Genomic DNA, 17,662 nt, shown 5'->3' on the forward strand with positions numbered 1-17,662 from the left:
GTGCAGTGTGGGATCGTTACCAGATAGAATTGACGGAGTACATCGGAAAAGTGCAAAGAAGGGCAGCACGTTTTGTATTATCGCGTAATAGGGGAAAGAGTGTCACTGAAATGGTACAGGATTTGGGATGGTCATCATTAACAGAAAGGCGTTTTTCGTTGCGGCAGAATCTTCTCACGAAATTACAATCACAAACTTTCTCCTCCGAATGCGAAAATATTTTGTTGACGCTGACCTACATAGGGAGAAACGACCAGCGTGATAAAATAAGGGAAATCAGAGCTCGCACGGAAGGAGATAGGTGTTTGTTCTTTCCGCGCGCTATAGAGATTCGAATAATAGAGAATTGTGTTAAGGCTGGTTGGATGAACCCTCTGCTACGCCCTTAAATGGGATTTGCAGAGTATCCATGTAGATGTAGATGTAGACGTAGATGTCGATCTAATGCACCAATTGGACGCAATTTTTGTACGGTATCCCTCAGCAGGTCATTCGTCAACTCTATCGGTCAATGACAAGCCGAGTAACTGCTTGAGCAAGGGCTAGAGTTGGATCAACGTGTATTGACTTGCCCAATTCGTGAAGATATTTCTCTCGAACAAATCATTCAATTTTTCTGAAATTGTAATGAATCGTTTGCCTATACACGTACATCACATCTCCATCACATTCGCATAATTTCTTCGTATTGCGTCGTTCTTTCATTTATTTATTATTTTCATTTTCTATTTTATTTTATTTATTTATTTTCTTCTTGTTAGAGTACACCTGATGCAGAGAATTTCGTCAGTGTATACTGCAGGGTAAACGTACATTGCTTACCTGTACTGTGCTAGATGTCCGTGAGACAATCAAGTGCAAATTTGGCAAAGTACTCAGGGTAAAAGTGGAAGCAAGATTTGGCCTCAACGAACCATTAATGGCAAAGCCATTAAAGAGAGAGAGAGAGAGAGAGAGAGAGAGAGAGAGAGAGAGAGGGAGGACAAGTTGGCGAAGGATGTGGAAGAAAATAGGCTTTGTCTTTTCTCTAAGAACCATCTCGGTGTTTGCCTTCAGTCACCTAGTAGAATCAGACAGACCTTGTGACTGGAGGTCTGCGGGACTACGGCCTTTCACCGTTGTATCAAAATGAAACACCTACAGCAGTTCTTATAAAGTCATTTATTGTATGGCTATCAGTTTCGGTGCTTCAGTGCACCACCTTCAGGCCTTAGCTGATGGTGAAGTGGTTAATATCATCTGCGCACACGATGAATCAGTGGCCAACGTAACTGGTTTACGCAGACTACATGTAACTGTGATGGTGTCTCTCCAACCATCAACTGTCAACTTAGTTGTCGTGAAATGCAGTCTCCTTAAAATGTAGTCTAGTGTCTTAACGAGGTCTCCCCCACGTTCGCAAAGCGCGATATCAGAGCATTCGACACAGCCAGATTGTTGCTGTCGAATGCGTCGAACACTCTATTTCCGAGATCGAGCCGATTCTGGGCTTTTCATGTGCAGTATTGTAAAGGGTGTTCCGTGAATGTCTAGATTGTGGGGAACTGCTACCGACTGTTTCAGCTGACTTGACCAAACGCGTATAGATGACAAAGGTCATGATCGACGATTAAGAATTGTATCAGTGCCACACACTGTGGCAAATCGCTAACCAACTAACTGTTGGTGATCTCAAGCGCCGTCTACTTACTATAGCATACAGGAAAGAACTGGCCCACACAAGTACATCCGCTCACCAGTCGTCACAAGGCGAAGTTCTTATCATAATTCCAGGAACACCGCCAGTGGACTTCCAAAGCATGGAAAAAGGTCACACGGAGTGATAGGCAGTAGTACCTGTTGGTAGACGCACTGTTCAACTGCATCGAGGATCATATCAGCTGATGCATTGTTCTTGGCAATAAGAGACCTTACAGACTGGTGGTGGTGATATTCTTGTGTAGAATATGTCCAAGTGTGGTAGAAAGGGGCCTCTGGAACACCTGCCATCATCTCTCACAGACGAACAGAACAGGCACCTACTGTACGATCACGGATATCCTTTCGTTTGTTTGCAGCATCCCAGAGCCGTTCAGTACATTCAGTAAGACACTGTACCACGGCATCACTCCCTGATTGTGTCACAATTGTTGGAGGAAAACTCTACTGATATGAGGGAGCTTGCATGAGGGTATCCGGCGATACTGACACACTTCCAGAACAATGCTCACGACTTCAATCCGTCTGTGACCAATTTCAGTGAGTTCTGGACTGCAAATTAGTGCTCAGAATGGATACTGAGGATAGCCTAATAATGATTTTGGTGTCTCGTGGAGTCGGTGCCATGTTAGCCGTCACAGTCATCAAGGCAAAAGTGTGTGCAACAAGGTGCCCAATTCAGCTGTTAATGACTGTGTAGGGAACCCTCAGTAAATATGAATCAGAATGCGTGTATGAGGATGTGAACCCCATTCCATCAACTACAAAACTTTATCTCTCAGGTGCAACTGCTAGTCAGCCGGTCCAGGAAATAATTTTGTAGTTCCGTCAAAATGTGCCTCGAGGATTCCGTACGGATTGCCAGTATGCTGATGTCATTTCGGCGCTGGCAACTCACCTGCTGGATGTTGACCCTCCTGTTGGTCTCGGGCTCCAGCATGGAGGTCGTGAGCCGCTTGACCTGGTCGCTGAGGATGTTGACCACCTTGGAGCGAAACTTCCACCGGCGCGCCATCTGCTGCTCCTGCAGCCGCTTCACGTTCGTGTCGTCAAAGGGCATCGCCTTGTTGAGCATGACGAACAGGATGACTCCAAGTGACCAAATGTCGGCTACCTTGGGGTGGTACGGAGTCCCCTTGAGGATCTCTGGCGGAGCATACGCCAGTGAGCCACAGTACGTGGTGCTTAGAATCGCCTTACCCTGCAAATTGACAGAAACGCCAATGGCAGCCGCCACGTATAACATGTGGGATCAACTGCTCAAAAGAGGGCAATCCCCTGCACAATTAGGCAAATGACAATGAAGACAGAATAAAATCTACTCAGTTTATGAGACGTGTAATTTCGAATTAAACAGTCGAGATTTCGACAGCGTCTCCGCCATCTTCATCAGGACGTCAACTGGTGCAAGGGACTGGCACCACGACTGAAACTGTCTTTTCCGTTTTCCTACAAGCACCAAGCGTCCGTCTTTACTTTCGCTGAATATCCATTGCCCATCCCTTGCTCTACTAAGTGTGTACCACTGATCTCCGTTAAAACTGTCGCCGTGTCTTCCAATTTCAGCTGCCTACTTTATAATGGACACCCAGTGTAACGATGCACGACTCTCGCGTTTTCAAATTGTATTTTGTGTCCGTTTTCCTGGCGATATTTAGATATAGCCGACATCTCGAGCTCCCTTTGTTTAGTACACTACTGGCCATTAAAATTGCTACACCATGAAGATGACGTGCTACAGACGCGAAATTTAACCGTCAGGAAGAAGATGCTGTGATATGCAAATGATTAGCTTTTCTGAGCATTCACACAAGGTTGTCGCCGGTAGCGACACCTACAACGTGCTGACATGAGGAAAGTTTCCAAAAGATTTCTCATATATAAACAGCAGTTTAGCGGCGTTGTCTGGCGAAACTTTGTTGTGATGCCTCGTGCAAGGAGGAGAAATGCGTACCATCACGTTTCCGACTTTGATAAAGGTCGGATGGATTGTAGCCTATCGAGATTGTGGTTTATCGTATCGCGACATTGCTGCTCGCGTTGGTCGAGATACAATGACTGTTAGCAGAATATGGAATCGGTGGGTTCAGGAGGGTAATACGGAACGCCGTGCTGGATCCCAACGGCCTCGTATCACTAACAGTCGAGATGACACGCATCTTATTCGCGTGACTGTAACGGATCGTGCAGCCACGTCTCGATCCCTGAGTCAACAGATGGGGGCGTTTGCAAGACAACAACCATCTGCACGAACAGCTCGATGACGTTTGCAGCATCATGGACTATCAGCTCGGAGACTATGGTTGCGGTTACCCTTTACGCTGCATCACAGACAGGAGCGCCTGCGATAGTGTACTCAACGACGAACCTGGGTGCACGAATGGCAAAACGTCATTTTTTCGGATGAATCCATATTCTGTTTACAGCAGCATGATGGTCGCATCCGTGTTTGGCGACATCGCGGTGAACGCACATGGGAAACATGTTTCATCATCGCCATACTGGCATACCACCCGGCGTGATGGTATGGGGTGCCACTGTTTACACGTCTCGGTCACCTCTTGTTCGCCTTGACGGCACTTTGAACAGTGGACGTTACATTTGAGATGTGTTACGACCCGTCGCTCTACCCTTCATTCGATCCCTGCGTCCGGCCGGAGTGGCCGGGCGGTTCTAGGCGCCACAGTCTGGTACTGCGTGACCGCTACGGTCGCAGGTTCGAATCCCGTCTCGGGCATGGATGTGTGTGATGTCCTTAGGTTAGTTAGGTTTAAGTAGTTCTAAGTTCTAGGGGACTGATGACCTCAGAAGTTAAGTCCCACAGTGCTCCGAGCCATTTGAAATATTTCGGACCCTGCGAAACCCTACATTTCAGCAGGATAATGCACGACCGCATGTTTCAGGTCCTGTACGGGCCTTTCTGGATACAGAAAATGTTCGACTGCTTCCCCGGCCAGCACATTCTCCAGATCTCTCACCAATTGAAAACGTCTCGTCAATGGTGGCCAAGCAACTGGCTCGTCACTATACGCCATTCTTTACTCTTGATGAACTGTGGTATCGTGTTGAAGCTGCATGGGCAGCTGTACTTGTACACGCCATCCAAGCTCTGTTTGACTCAATGCCCAGGCGTATCAAGGCCGTTATTACGGCCAGAGGTGGTTGTTCTGGGTACTGATTTCTCAGGGTCTATGTAATCATATGTCAGTTCTAGTACAACATATTTGTCCAATGAATACCTGTTTATCATCTGCATTTCTTCTTGGTGTAGCAGTTTTAATGGCCAGTAGTGTACGTTAAGTGTGCTCAACACCGCACTCTATTTTCTCCAGACGATTGTAAGTAGGATGTTTAGGTTTTTATGTTGGTGATGCCACGTAGCGCTTTGTATTAAAATCGCAGGCTGTGCTGTGTGCAGTCTGTGGCTGGGTGGCATTGTTGGTATAGTCGCCATTGTAGTGTTGTGCAGTTGGCTGTTAACAGCGCGTAGCGTTGCGCAGTTGGAGGTGAGCCGCCAGCAGTGGTGGATGTGGGGAAAGAGATGGCGGAGTTTTGGGAGTGGATGATCTGGACGTGTGTCCATCAGAGACAGTGACTTTGTAAGACTGGATGTCATGAACTGATCTACATATTATGACTTTTGAACACTATTAAGGTAAATACATTGTTTGTTCTCTATCAAAATCTTTCATTTGCTAACTATGCCTATCAGTAGTTAGTGCCTTCAGTAGTTAGAATCTTTTATTCAGCTGGCAGTATTGGCGCACGCTGTATTGCAGTAGTTTGAGTAACGAAGAGTTTTGTGAGGTAAGAGATTCATGAAAGGTATAGGTTATTGTTAGTCAGGGCCATTCTTTTGTAGGGAGTTTTGAAAGTCAGATTGTGTTGCACTAAAAATATTATGTGTCAGTTTAGTGTTGATCAGAATACGTAAAGAGAGTAATGTCTCAGTACATTCAGTTTTGCTCAGCTGTTTGAAAAGCAAATAATGTAAGAGGTTTACTAATGTAAATAGTTTGATAATATTTTTTTTTTGAAAAATGTTAAGAGGAGGAATTTTGTATAAAAGATATTAATTCTGAAGAAAAAAGGAAATTTTGTAAATTAATTTTGCTAGTCGTTATCAAGTCCAAGCCTTTGAACTTTGATGTCACATTGTGAAAAAAGCTGTAATGTAATTTTTGATATTTTGTTCCCTTGAAAAATTTATTTTTTGTAATTAGGAACAACTTTAATTAGAAGACCCATAGTTAAATGTGTCGGTGTAGAGTTCACTAATAACAACATTGCCATTCTAAGAATCTCAAATGCACTCAAGAGTAATTTTAGGTTCTTAAGGGGTGTGTAACGTAGTAAGTTATTACGAAATAACATTCGATGCAGTAAGACACGAAGCCATGTAGCACGGTGGCTTCAGGATGGCTACGTTTTCTTTCTTCGCTCTGACTCACAGCGCAGCTGACGCTACCGGCCGTGAGAAAGGTCTCAAGTAACATTCAGTCGGTACGCAGATTCATACCCCCTACAAATCGAAATAAACTATTGTAATTATCATCTGATTTTGTTCAAACTTGGTACGCAATCTTTTGTTATTAAGGAAGGAATCCTATCAAAATTTCAGATTTTTATCTATTATAGTTATGGACATTAAGAAAACTGCTTAAATGTTCTAAAACTGTCACTTATGTTTCAAAACTCAGTTTGGAACAATAACCAAATGTCTTTTAGTGTTATATGAAGACATAACAAAGTTCGCGGTATGTAAAACCACTTATTTGGAATTTTCTTTTCGAAACTTTAAATACTCTACGTTATGTAGTATAAAAATCATTCAAAATTACTATTTACTTATTATTTTGTTGTGTAAATACATGGGAATGAATGAAAGAGTGTATATGGGACGTACATTACAACTTGATGTCATTAAACTGTGGGAAAATTGTGTTGTAACAATATGTATGTCGATGTGTGATTGCTTTTGTAAGAGAGCAGCCAGAGTAAAAGTCTGAAGCGGAATAAGTTTCTATATTATTAAGGAATATTTTGCATTTTGTTGTGTACATAGTTCCGCGTAGTCAGCGCGTACACAACTTTCCCACTAGAGCGCGCCCCGCTAAGCATAACAGCGCAGGCGCAGCGCTCGTCCGTCTCTGCACTACGAGATGGCACTGCCTTAGAGACGGACCAAATTCTGCTTCCGCCGATCCATGTATTAATATGTAACGCAGCCAATTAGATTGCTGCTAACGTAGAACCTTTTTTCCTCACGCATCACACTCGCGCAGTGATACATGAACGCGCGAGGTATTATAACGAATGTACAGACCTCCGATTAGTCAGTCTGCATTAGTCTGCACTAGTCTGTACCAGTCTGCATTTGTCTGTACCAGTCTATAGCCATTTTTCAGTCTGCGCCTAATAAGATTATCATATTCCTGTACATAGCCATGAAGAGAAATGTATAGACACTTTGTCAAGTATCAGAGATATGTGAGAATAAGATTAACGTACCAAGACCCAAGGCACTTCAGATTGTCAATTGTAAATAGCATCCAGAGTCAAGTTAAGTAATGTTTATGCTTGTTATTATTTTAATAAATGTGTGTGAAAATTAATCAAGTTCTGTTTAAAGTTGGTCACCGTCAATCTGCTACTCTAAGCGTGCAAGTGGCATTTCTATCGTCTGACCTAACGTCAGAAGATAAACACGCCACAATAAGACCACGAGACATATTGCTGACACTCGCTACTTCATTAGAGCGACAAGTCAAATAATCTGATGGTGTGTGTACCGAAGGTCTTACAGTACGCACACCACACATTTCGTTCTATTTTATTAAACAATATATAAGAAATTGAAATTGTAATGACGTAAATGACTATCTGATTAGTGGTTGGCTACGGCAAGTTTTTGTGCGAGAATGAGCTGGAAGGATCATTCTGATTGGTCATTCAGATCAATAGCCAATCAGAACCAAGCGGTTCCCGCGTGCAGATAGTTAGATAGGCAGAGAGGAGAGGAGCATCGAGAGGGTCGCTCGCTAACCTGCTTCCGAGGTAACACCATGGCAGATGTCTCCGCGAAAATAATATGTAAAATGAAGAGCTAGTGCGATCACTTCAGTTTGAACGTGTCGTGACTAAAGCAGTTTAACTTACGAACATTTTGAGGAAAGTGTGATGTTTCGGAATTAATTAGTTGAAGTTTTAGATGCGTATGATCTTCTGGTTGTAGAGACAATTCCGCGTGGCATATTCCGTGTTCTTTATGGAATATTTTGGCTAACACTTCTAACATAGAAGACCACTGAAACAATCGAATGTTCAACTTGCTAATAGTGGTGGGTCAGTGACTGTTATATCGCAAAATTAACCAGATCGGATTTGCAGGAATTCTGACTGCTTTTTCGTGTGAAATATATTGTGTAGACGGTGAACTTGGAATGACAGAGCATTTGTTTTATTAAATATAGACTTGATAGCCATTTCATGTGCTTCATCATGAATAAAATGCTTACTGCAATTAAAATGCATTCTCCTACCGCCCGAAATTTGTGAAAATCAACTTACAGGAACTGATTTGCAACTTAAGTTACGTGGCCTCTGTGTGCTAGTTATTAGGTAATGGTTTCATCAACGCTGTTTTACACTGCCTAGCGTGTATCTACTCCTGCAGAATGAAGGGAAGTCGGAAGGAAGAAATATAGAGGTAGGTGAACTGTTCGATGAAAGTGACCGGGAGAGAGTAAGGAGACGAAAGAACGACCGACCGACCCCGCCCTGCCGCAAACAGATGAATAGCTGAAACTTCCTGGCAGATTAAAACTGTGTGCCCGACCGAGACTCGAACTCGGGACCTTTGCCTTTCGCGGGAAAGTGCTCTACCAACTGAGCTACCGAAGCACGACTCACGCCCGGTACTCACAGCTTTACTTCTGCCAGTTGGTAGAGCACTTGCCCGCGAAAGGCAAAGGTCCCGAGTTCGAGTCTCGGTCGGGCACACAGTTTTAATCTGCCAGGAAGTTTCATATCAGCGCACACTCCGCTGCAGAGTGAAAATCTCATTCTAGATGAATAGCTGGAACTTGATGCCGATTACATCTGTCTGCCAGACCAGGTATCGAACCCCTTCCCTTAGGTTTCAAAGACAAGGTTTTTGCCGAATGAACTATAAGTCCAGGCCTCACCAGTTCAGTACGAAAGCGTGTCTTTCTTTTTTATTCCTTGCTGACATAATGTCGCTCGCAGAAAGGATATAGTGGGAACTCGCTTAGTTTCAGCCCGCGAGTTATTTCTTGAACGATACTTTCTCCCTAAGACTCTACTACTGTAAGAGGAGGTATGTGGGTATCGAAATGTAAAAGGAGAGGAAGAGTGCTCAAGGTTTAACGTCCAGTCGATGTTGAGATTGTTATTAGCGAAACACAAGCTCGTATTTGGAAGATAGGGAAGAAAGTTGGCCGTGCTCGTTCATAGGAACCACAGCGGAATTCGCCTTAATGAATTTACCGAAATCACAGAAAACCTGAAACCGGATGGCCATGCGGGAATTCCAACCACTGTCTTCTCGAATACGAGTCCAGTGTATTAAACATAGTGCCATCTCTTTCGATGATAGTACGATAGAAGAATTATTAGTGACAGGCTGAGAGGTGTTCCCGGATAGTTCTGCTGGTAAGTTCATTTTCTACAAAAGCCAAGGGTCAGTGTTGGGTTCTTAGTTCGCCAGGTAGCTGTAATCTGTCACAAAATTTCGTAGCATCGGTTACTGCTGCACAGAAAAATGTTTCGTTAGGCATCGCAATAGGTGATCATGAAATATTGTCTATCCTTCCTTCCCTTGTGTGTAATAGGCCTTCACCACGCACCTCTTACTCTACCTTTTACAGAAGGGGTGTCATCGAATCCTGGACTTGCACATTTATGCTGCTCGCTGATTATCATTATACAGCTGATATACAAAGTATCTAATTCCGAGAATAGTAATGTTTCCTCCGAAATCGTTGCACTTTATAGTGTTTCCAACGTATGACAACTGCTGAATATTCTAGATTCTGAAAGAGGCCAAGTTTTTTGTCGTACTTGACACTGGGTAGTAATTAATCACAGTGGGGACTGGCCGGCAGTTGGTTTTTGCCCAAGACGTATCATCATTGTAATCGGGGGCTGTGCTTCATATGATATTGTTCATGCGTATAAGAGTCAATGGGTGTAGCGCTTTCTGGATCCGTTTAATACAATAGGGGTTCATTACACACAGGCGACAGCTAAAACCAGAGATAAGTTCAGCTGAAACTCTTACCACGGACCTTACGTTGTTCAGAGTTGCTTTTGGAAGAAGTTTACGTTTCATTGAAACTGAAGTAGGTAAGTACTGTCAGTTAGTATGTATAGACGCTATACTCGACAACCGGAATAAGTTAACAGTTAATCCAATTTACCGACACCTCGACTCAGATGTTATAGTTACTGAAGGGTTCAAGGAATAGTTGAGTCCCATTTCGAATAGATACCCGACTCATACAGTTATAGCTGCAGGCGATTTCAATCTACGAGTACGCTTAACATTTGGCTAAAATACACGTTAAAAGTTGGTGGTAGGCTTAAAAAACAATGTCGGAAATATTACTGGATGTTTTCTCCGAAAATTATTTTGAGCAATTAGTTCATGCGCCCACTGGAACTGCAAATGATTATGAAAACATAGGTAACCTCTTGGAAACAAATAATCCCGAGCAAATGGGCTGCATCATGTCAGATACAAGGATTTGTTACCACAAGGTCGTTGTAGCGAGCCTGAATACTGTAACATTCAAATCCACAAAAAATAAAAGCAAAATACAGGATGATTATAATTCAAGTTAAACTTTCAAAACGCTGTAGAAATAACACCACTAGTCAGAATGACTATAAGAAGCAACGCAATATTATCGGAGAAGGAGGAAAACATACGGCAGAAGAAAAAAAACTGTGTGAAAGTTGATTAATAGATGATATGTCAGAATACGTAAATGAAAACACCTGTCATGCGCACGACCCATTGAAGTTGGTATATACACGCCGGGTACACGGCTTTTCCTCCTCTCGCGTCTGCGACGTTCGCCATGACTGTCTCAATACTGGATCGTGCTCTGCTTTAAAGTTGTAATACAAGAATGATGGCTGTGCACACGTCCCTCTGGAGAAGTTCCGGGCACTGAAGGGTTTGAAAAAAGGCATTGGTCGGATGACTACCATGGCTCTGAAGAAAATGATTCGGAAATTCGAAAAATATAGGTTCTTTTGGTGTGAAACTAGGTAGAGACAGGAAACGAATTGATTCGACGTCAGTGGAAGCAGTGGCCACAGCAATGCAGGAGGCGCGTGGTCGTGTGCAAACGTGTAGTCCACAGAGAATTGCCCTAACATTGGACATACCCGTGAGCACGGTGCGTAAAATCCTATGAAACATCCTTCTTTGCTGTCCATTCAAAATTACCCATGTGCACGAGTTGCTTCCTGTTGACCTGCCAGCAAGATACACTTTTGCTTCAGAATTTCTTGATTGCATGGAAGTGGACAGTGATTGGCCGTGGAAGATTTTGTGGACAGACGAAGCACACTTTCATCTGACAGGATATGTCAATACACGGATTTGTCGAATATGACCAACGGAAAATCCACTAGCAAATCAAACAGTACCACTTCATCCTGAAAAGGTCACCGTGTGGTGCAGATCGGCATCATTTATCATAGCGCCATATTTTTTTCTAAGAGACAGGTGCTTCCGGCCCTGTTTCCTGTACCGTCACTGGTAAGCGCAATGAGTGTCTTTTGCGCAACCAAGTCATTCGAGCTCTCCAACATCGTGGATGTGTGGATGGGATCATTTTCATGCAAGATGGCGTACCTCCGCACATTGCAAATCCAGTTAAGCAGCTGCTGAAGCTCCGTTTCGTAAATGCTAGAATTAACTGGCGCCATGCCTTCATTTTTTAAAGGAATTCCTGATAGTTTGTAATCTTTTCTTTGAAATACCATGCAGTGATATAAAGGCCTTTTGACAAACAGACAATTGTCCCAGTATTGTCTCTCATTATTCTGACCTTATAATGAAATGTATAATTACGCAGGGTAGCTGCTGTTCGAGTTCTTCAGGAAACTGAAATTAAATATTAATGTAAACTTCTCTGTATCAGTTAGCAAATCAGTACAATTCTTCTTACAGTTACAATGCTCTCCTATTTCGTGCGACATTGTTCAAATGGCTCTGAGCACTATGCGACTTAACTTCTGAGGTCATCAGTCACCTAGAACTTAGAACTAATTAAACCTAACTAACCTAAGAACACCACACACATCCATGCCCGAGGCAGGATTCGAACCTGCGACCGTAGCGGTCGCTCGGTTCCAGACTGTAGCGCCTAGAACCGCAAGGTCACACCGGCCGGCCGTGTGACATTGTTCTTAGCTTTTAAGATACTTCAGATTGTCTACCATAGGTCTGTCTTTTTCTAGTCTTACCATTGCAGCTTGACTCTGGATATTCCATCACCAGTAGAAACACTGACCTCAGTCGGATTTTACATGAAATTCAATTCTATCTATCACACCACAATGCGCTGGAGGGATTGTCAAGGCTGCTGTGTGTTAGCACAAATCACGGCACGAAATTCAGTTCCACCACAGCAAATCTGCTCCGTGTTGGATTCGACAATAGATAAGAAAGATCAACAATGATTTAACAATGTCAACAATGAGACTTCCATAAAATCAGAGAAAAAAAATCAATACAGCTCAGAAATACGCACCTTTCTGTCCGTATATTGGACGGACTTGAGCCGTTTTCTAGGTGTATATCATATTTTAATCTGGCTACAACTCCGTGACTAAACCCATCAAATTCATTTACGTTCACCCAACTGAAAGTACTGAACTTCATAATGATACCACTAACTCATTTTCGTGAGATTTGGACTTAACGCCTTCTTTCCGTATAGTCTTTATTTGAGAGGTAATACATGGAAAAAACCACGTGCATTTTCATGAAGTTGTTGTGAATTTCATATGTTATTTTGCTAGTTACTATTTGTAATTACATTTTCAAATACACGTGGCTTTCTTTTTTACTATATTACTTCTCAAATCTCATATAAATTAAATAATATGACCAATGACGAAAAAAATAGAGTAGTAAATAAGTATGAGCCGTAGTCGAGGCGTCGCCTCATAAACGTTCGTCTTACGAAGCTCGAACGCAGATCACTTGACCACCATGAACTCTCTACGTACAGCCGCGAAAAACTTCTCTTGGCATTTTCCCTTAATTGCCACAGTAGTGCACCTTACTACCACAGTCTAACATTACAGTCGTGACACTTCGCCTCGATTTTGTTGCCTACTGCGCCAGGCAGCGCCCCAAGCTGCCAGTAACTTAAACGGTGAGTTCGGCGCGACCGTGAAACCGAAGAGTGGCTGTTTATTTTGATTTCTACAATGGTTTATACAAGCGGGAGAGTTTTTAGCGCACTAAATTGCAGCAACAACAGGAAGAAGACACCACAGCTGTCTGTTTTTAGGTTTCCTAAGAATCCTGAGAGGTATATACCATCATGTTACTAAACTGTATCGTCAGGATTCACTTGCAAACTACATGTGTATTAATGATTAATGTTTCATTTTAGTAGCAGAAAACGGCTATTTAATAGCAGACGAGGAGACCTTATGAATAAAGACCTAGTTTACCTGTATAATAATATTAGGTTTTTTTCGCTACATTTCGAACAAAACCAGTTCATGAACGCAGACAATAATAAACTCGTGTGGAATGCAGTAGACACACTGTTTGACATCCCAAATAAGCCAGCTCAACAGACGATGGAGAGGAAACTGCCACAAAGATTCGACAATCCATCTAAAGCTGTAAAACAGTCCTATGACACAGAAGCAGCCAGTTCAACTCTCCATGTGTCAGTGCCAGATTCGTGTGAATCGTCAACACAGACCTGCTTTGACGATGAAGTGGTTAGATTAAGTACAGTTATTTGTGTCTTACAAAAGCGTAATGTTTGGTATGTATTTCATTAACTTCTGTTGTTAGTCACTTAATTTTCCTTGCTTCCTTCGTGTGATGACATTATTTTGTTAGTACCTTGTTCACTGATAGATTGTTTGAAAATTATTCAAATGTTTGGTTTTGTGTGAAATGTAATGTAATCATCTCATTATAATGTTTTCAACATATTTCTCCCACTATTTGGCAGTTGCTTGACCCACTTAGAATAATATAAAGATGAAGGTCGTACTTGTGGCAACAGGCGACGACAATGACAAACGCAGTAGGCCTACAGAACGATAAATGAGCTGTCGATCGCTTTTGCATGTAGAGGTACATGTTTGTACTTCTTACGTGGGAATCTGTGTGTTTATATTCTTTTGATATCAACGTGGTTAGCTGCAGTTCTATCCAACATCACAAGTGTTCCTTCACGAATGTGTTGTAGCTTGCCACTCGATTCACGGTTTTTGTCCATACTTGCGGTTATTTTAGAATCATTTTTAGAAACATATATGTCTTCTGATACTACACAAACCCTTGGAGGCAAGAAAATAACTCAAATATTTCGTAAATTACGTAGGAAATGGATGCAAAACGAACATTATGCTTACGACGCGTCTGACGTTCACCTTACTCGCCGCTTGGAGCGCGAGTGTCGCTCCATCTTTGAAACGGTAACAGCTTTTACAGCAGTGAGTGTCGCGACTATTATGTTAGACTGTGTTACTACTTTCACCAAGTGTTATTTTAATGGCCTACTAAAGGGTGTACAAAGTTTGAAGTAAATCCGTGATCCCAACGTCGTGCTCTCCCCTGAGACAGGCAACCCGTCATACTCCATCCACCTCCAAGTGCAGATGATGTACGTTGGGCTGCCTATCTTAAGGTAACTGAAATACTTTCCGGGCGAGTTTTATTTTGCCCACTGTCTATATGTGGTTTGCGATGAGTTTCTCTGTCCCTTACATTAAAGTGGTAGAGATGGGGCAGAAGGGATCGTTGGGATTTGTGGACGGTGGTGTCCTACAGTTTTAGTCCTGAACGTCTGGACAGGCAGTAGACGCAGGTGCTCAGAAGGTCGCACGGCAGTTGTTGCCCCCGCCCCCGTCGGCCTACCTCCGTGTCGACGATGCGGCGGGCGAAGCCGAAGTCGGCGAGCTTGCAGTTGTAGTTGGAGCTGATGAGGACGTTCTCGCACTTGAGGTCGCGGTGCGCCACGTCCATCTCGTGCAGGTACTGCAGGGCGAGCGCCATCTGCCGCAGCCAGATACGCGACTGCTCCTCCGACACGGCGCCGTTCTTCAGCACGAAGTCCAGCAGGTCGCCGCGCTCCGCAAACCGCATGAAGATGAAGTACTTGGCGCGCCGCTGAAACGCACCCAGGCCCGTAGACATCTCCCCAGAGACTACTCGGCAGCTAAAGGGTAGAGCTACAGAGGTGAATCAAGAAATAGATGTGGTTACCGCTTCTTCTAAAAACCTCTTCTTTAAAATTATACGTAGAAAAGCAGTCTGAATCGCACAAATCATATTTATTGGTGACCGCTTTCAGTCCAAAGACACATCTTCAAACCGTACTCCAAAGTTAATGTGAGGAGACGGATCCACAGAGCAAGAACTGCAGAAATCTCCAGAGCTAAACTGAGCCGCCAGAGCAACTGGTATAGGCATGCGTATTCAAATACAGATATGTGTAAACAGGCACAATACGGCGTTGCGATCGGCAACGCCTATATAACACAACGAGTGGCTGCAATGGCAGGTTATCAAGATTTAAGCGAGTTCGAACGTGGCGTTATAGTCGGCACACGAGCGATGGGACACAGCATCTCCGAGGTAGCGATGAAGTGGGGATTTTCCTGTACGACCATTTCCCGAGTGTAGCGTAAATATCACGAATCCAGTAAAACATCAAATCTCCGACATCACTGCAGCCGGAATAAGATCCTGCATAAACGGGACCAACGACGACTGAAGAGAATAATTCAACGTGAAAGAAGTTCAGATTTCAATGCTGGGTCATCAACAAGTGTCAGTGTGCGAACCATTCAACGAAACGTCATCGATATAGGCTTTCGGAGCCGAAGGCACACTCGTGTACCTTTGATGACTTCACGACACAGAGCTTTACACCTCGCTTGGGCCCGTCAACACCGACACATAACTGTTGACGACTGGAAACATGTTGCGTGTTCGGACGAGTCTCGTTTCAAATTGCATCGAGCGGATGGACATGTACCGGTGTGGAGACAACGTCATGAATCCATGGACCCTGCATGTCAGCAGGAGACAGTTCAAGCTGGTGGAAGCTCTGTAATGGTGTGGGGCGTGTGCTGTTGGAGTGATATGGGACCCCTGCTACGCCTAGATACGAGTAGCAGGTGACACGTACGTAAGCATCCTGTCTGATCACCTGCATCCATTCATGTCCATTGTGTTTAGTGGTAGTGACAGACTGTCATTGAAGAGGTTTGTGAGAAATAAATAAGAGGACGACCACTGCAAAACTCACTGCAGAACTGAATATGACACTCGCCAACCATGTCAGCACCAAAACAACACGAATGGAGCTCCACAACCAGGGAATTGCAGGGCGAGCTCGAATGCTAGCATCACTCATGACCGATGCAAATACCCTTAGTGGAAAAACGTGGTTCCGAAGTCATTAAACCTGGACTATGGAGTAATGGAAGAAAGTAAGTATGCCGGATCAGTCTTGTAGCACACTGTTGCCAAGCTTTGGTCGATTTTACGTCACGGGAGTGTAACATGGCGTGGGTTAAACGATGGTTTTTGGCAGCCATGTAATGCTATTCCATGGTTCACACGGGGTCGCATTATTGCGGAGGACTGTGTGACCATTTTGATTGATCAGGTCCATGTTTGTTCCCCTGCGGTGATATTGTGTTCCAAGAAGCTGGGGCCCCTGTTCACACACCTCGTATCGTCCACGACTGGTTTTATGAGCACGGGTGTGAATTGTCGCATCTCCCAGACCCCCACAGTCACCAGTTATCAATATTACTGAGCCTTTGTGGTCTGCTATGGAGAGAAGGATGCCTGATCGATATCTACCTCCACAATCGTTACCACAACTTGCCACTATTTTGCAGGAAGAGTGGTATAAGATGCCCTTGAAAACCATAGAGGACCTGTATTTATCCATTCTGAGACGACTCGAAACTGTTCTGAATTCCAACGGTTTTACTACACCATATTAGGCATGGTAATGTGTTGTATTTTTGAGTTTCCACATTTTTGTTCACTTCCTGTACAAGGAAACACCAGCGCAAATGGTCTCAGAAGTGATTACGTGAAAATTGAAAATTCACACACAAAGGGAAAATAATCTTGCTCTACCATCTGAGCTACCGAAGCATGACTCACGCCCGGTACCCACAGCTTCACTTCTCGGTCGGGCACACAGTTTTAATCTGCCAGGAAGTTTCATATCAGCGCACACTTCGCTGCAGAGTGAAAATCTCATTCTGGAAACATCCCCCAGGCTGTGGCTAAGCCATGTCTCCGCAATATCCTTTCTTTCAGGAGTGCTAGTTCTGCAAGGTTCGCAGGAGAGCTTCTGTAAAGTTTGGAAGGTAGGAGACGAGATACTGGCAGAAGTGAAGCTGTGGGTACCAGGCATGATTCGTGCTTCGGTAGCTCAGATGATAGAGCACTTGCCCGCGAAAGGCAAGGGTCCCGAGTTCGAGTCTCGGTCGGGCACACAGTTTTAATCTGCCAGGAAGTTTCATATCAGCGCACACTCCGCTGCAGAGTGAAAATATCATTCTGGAAACATCCCCCAGGCTGTGGCTAAGCCATGTCTCCGCAATATCCTTTCTTTCAGGAGTGCTAGTTCTGCAAGGTTCGCAGGAGAGCTTCTGTAAAGTTTGGAAGGTAGGAGACGAGATACTGGCAGAAGTGAAG

General features: G+C 43.8%; 1 protein-coding gene across 1 annotated transcript in view; it reads right to left on the reverse strand.

The window, feature by feature from the left end:
* The window catches only part of LOC126252616 (testis-specific serine/threonine-protein kinase 1-like), a 118,211-nt gene that overhangs the window by 54,556 nt on the left and 45,993 nt on the right, over positions 1–17,662 (reverse strand). The window contains exons 2-3 of the mRNA XM_049953518.1: positions 14,852–15,103; positions 2,597–2,899 (exon numbers count right to left, since the gene is read on the reverse strand). Coding sequence (XP_049809475.1) covers positions 2,597–2,899; positions 14,852–15,103 — 555 coding nt within the window. The remainder of the gene's footprint in view (positions 1–2,596; positions 2,900–14,851; positions 15,104–17,662) is intronic.

The sequence above is a fragment of the Schistocerca nitens genome, chromosome 4 (genome assembly GCF_023898315.1).
Source record: "Schistocerca nitens isolate TAMUIC-IGC-003100 chromosome 4, iqSchNite1.1, whole genome shotgun sequence".
Lineage (NCBI taxonomy): Eukaryota > Metazoa > Arthropoda > Insecta > Orthoptera > Acrididae > Schistocerca > Schistocerca nitens.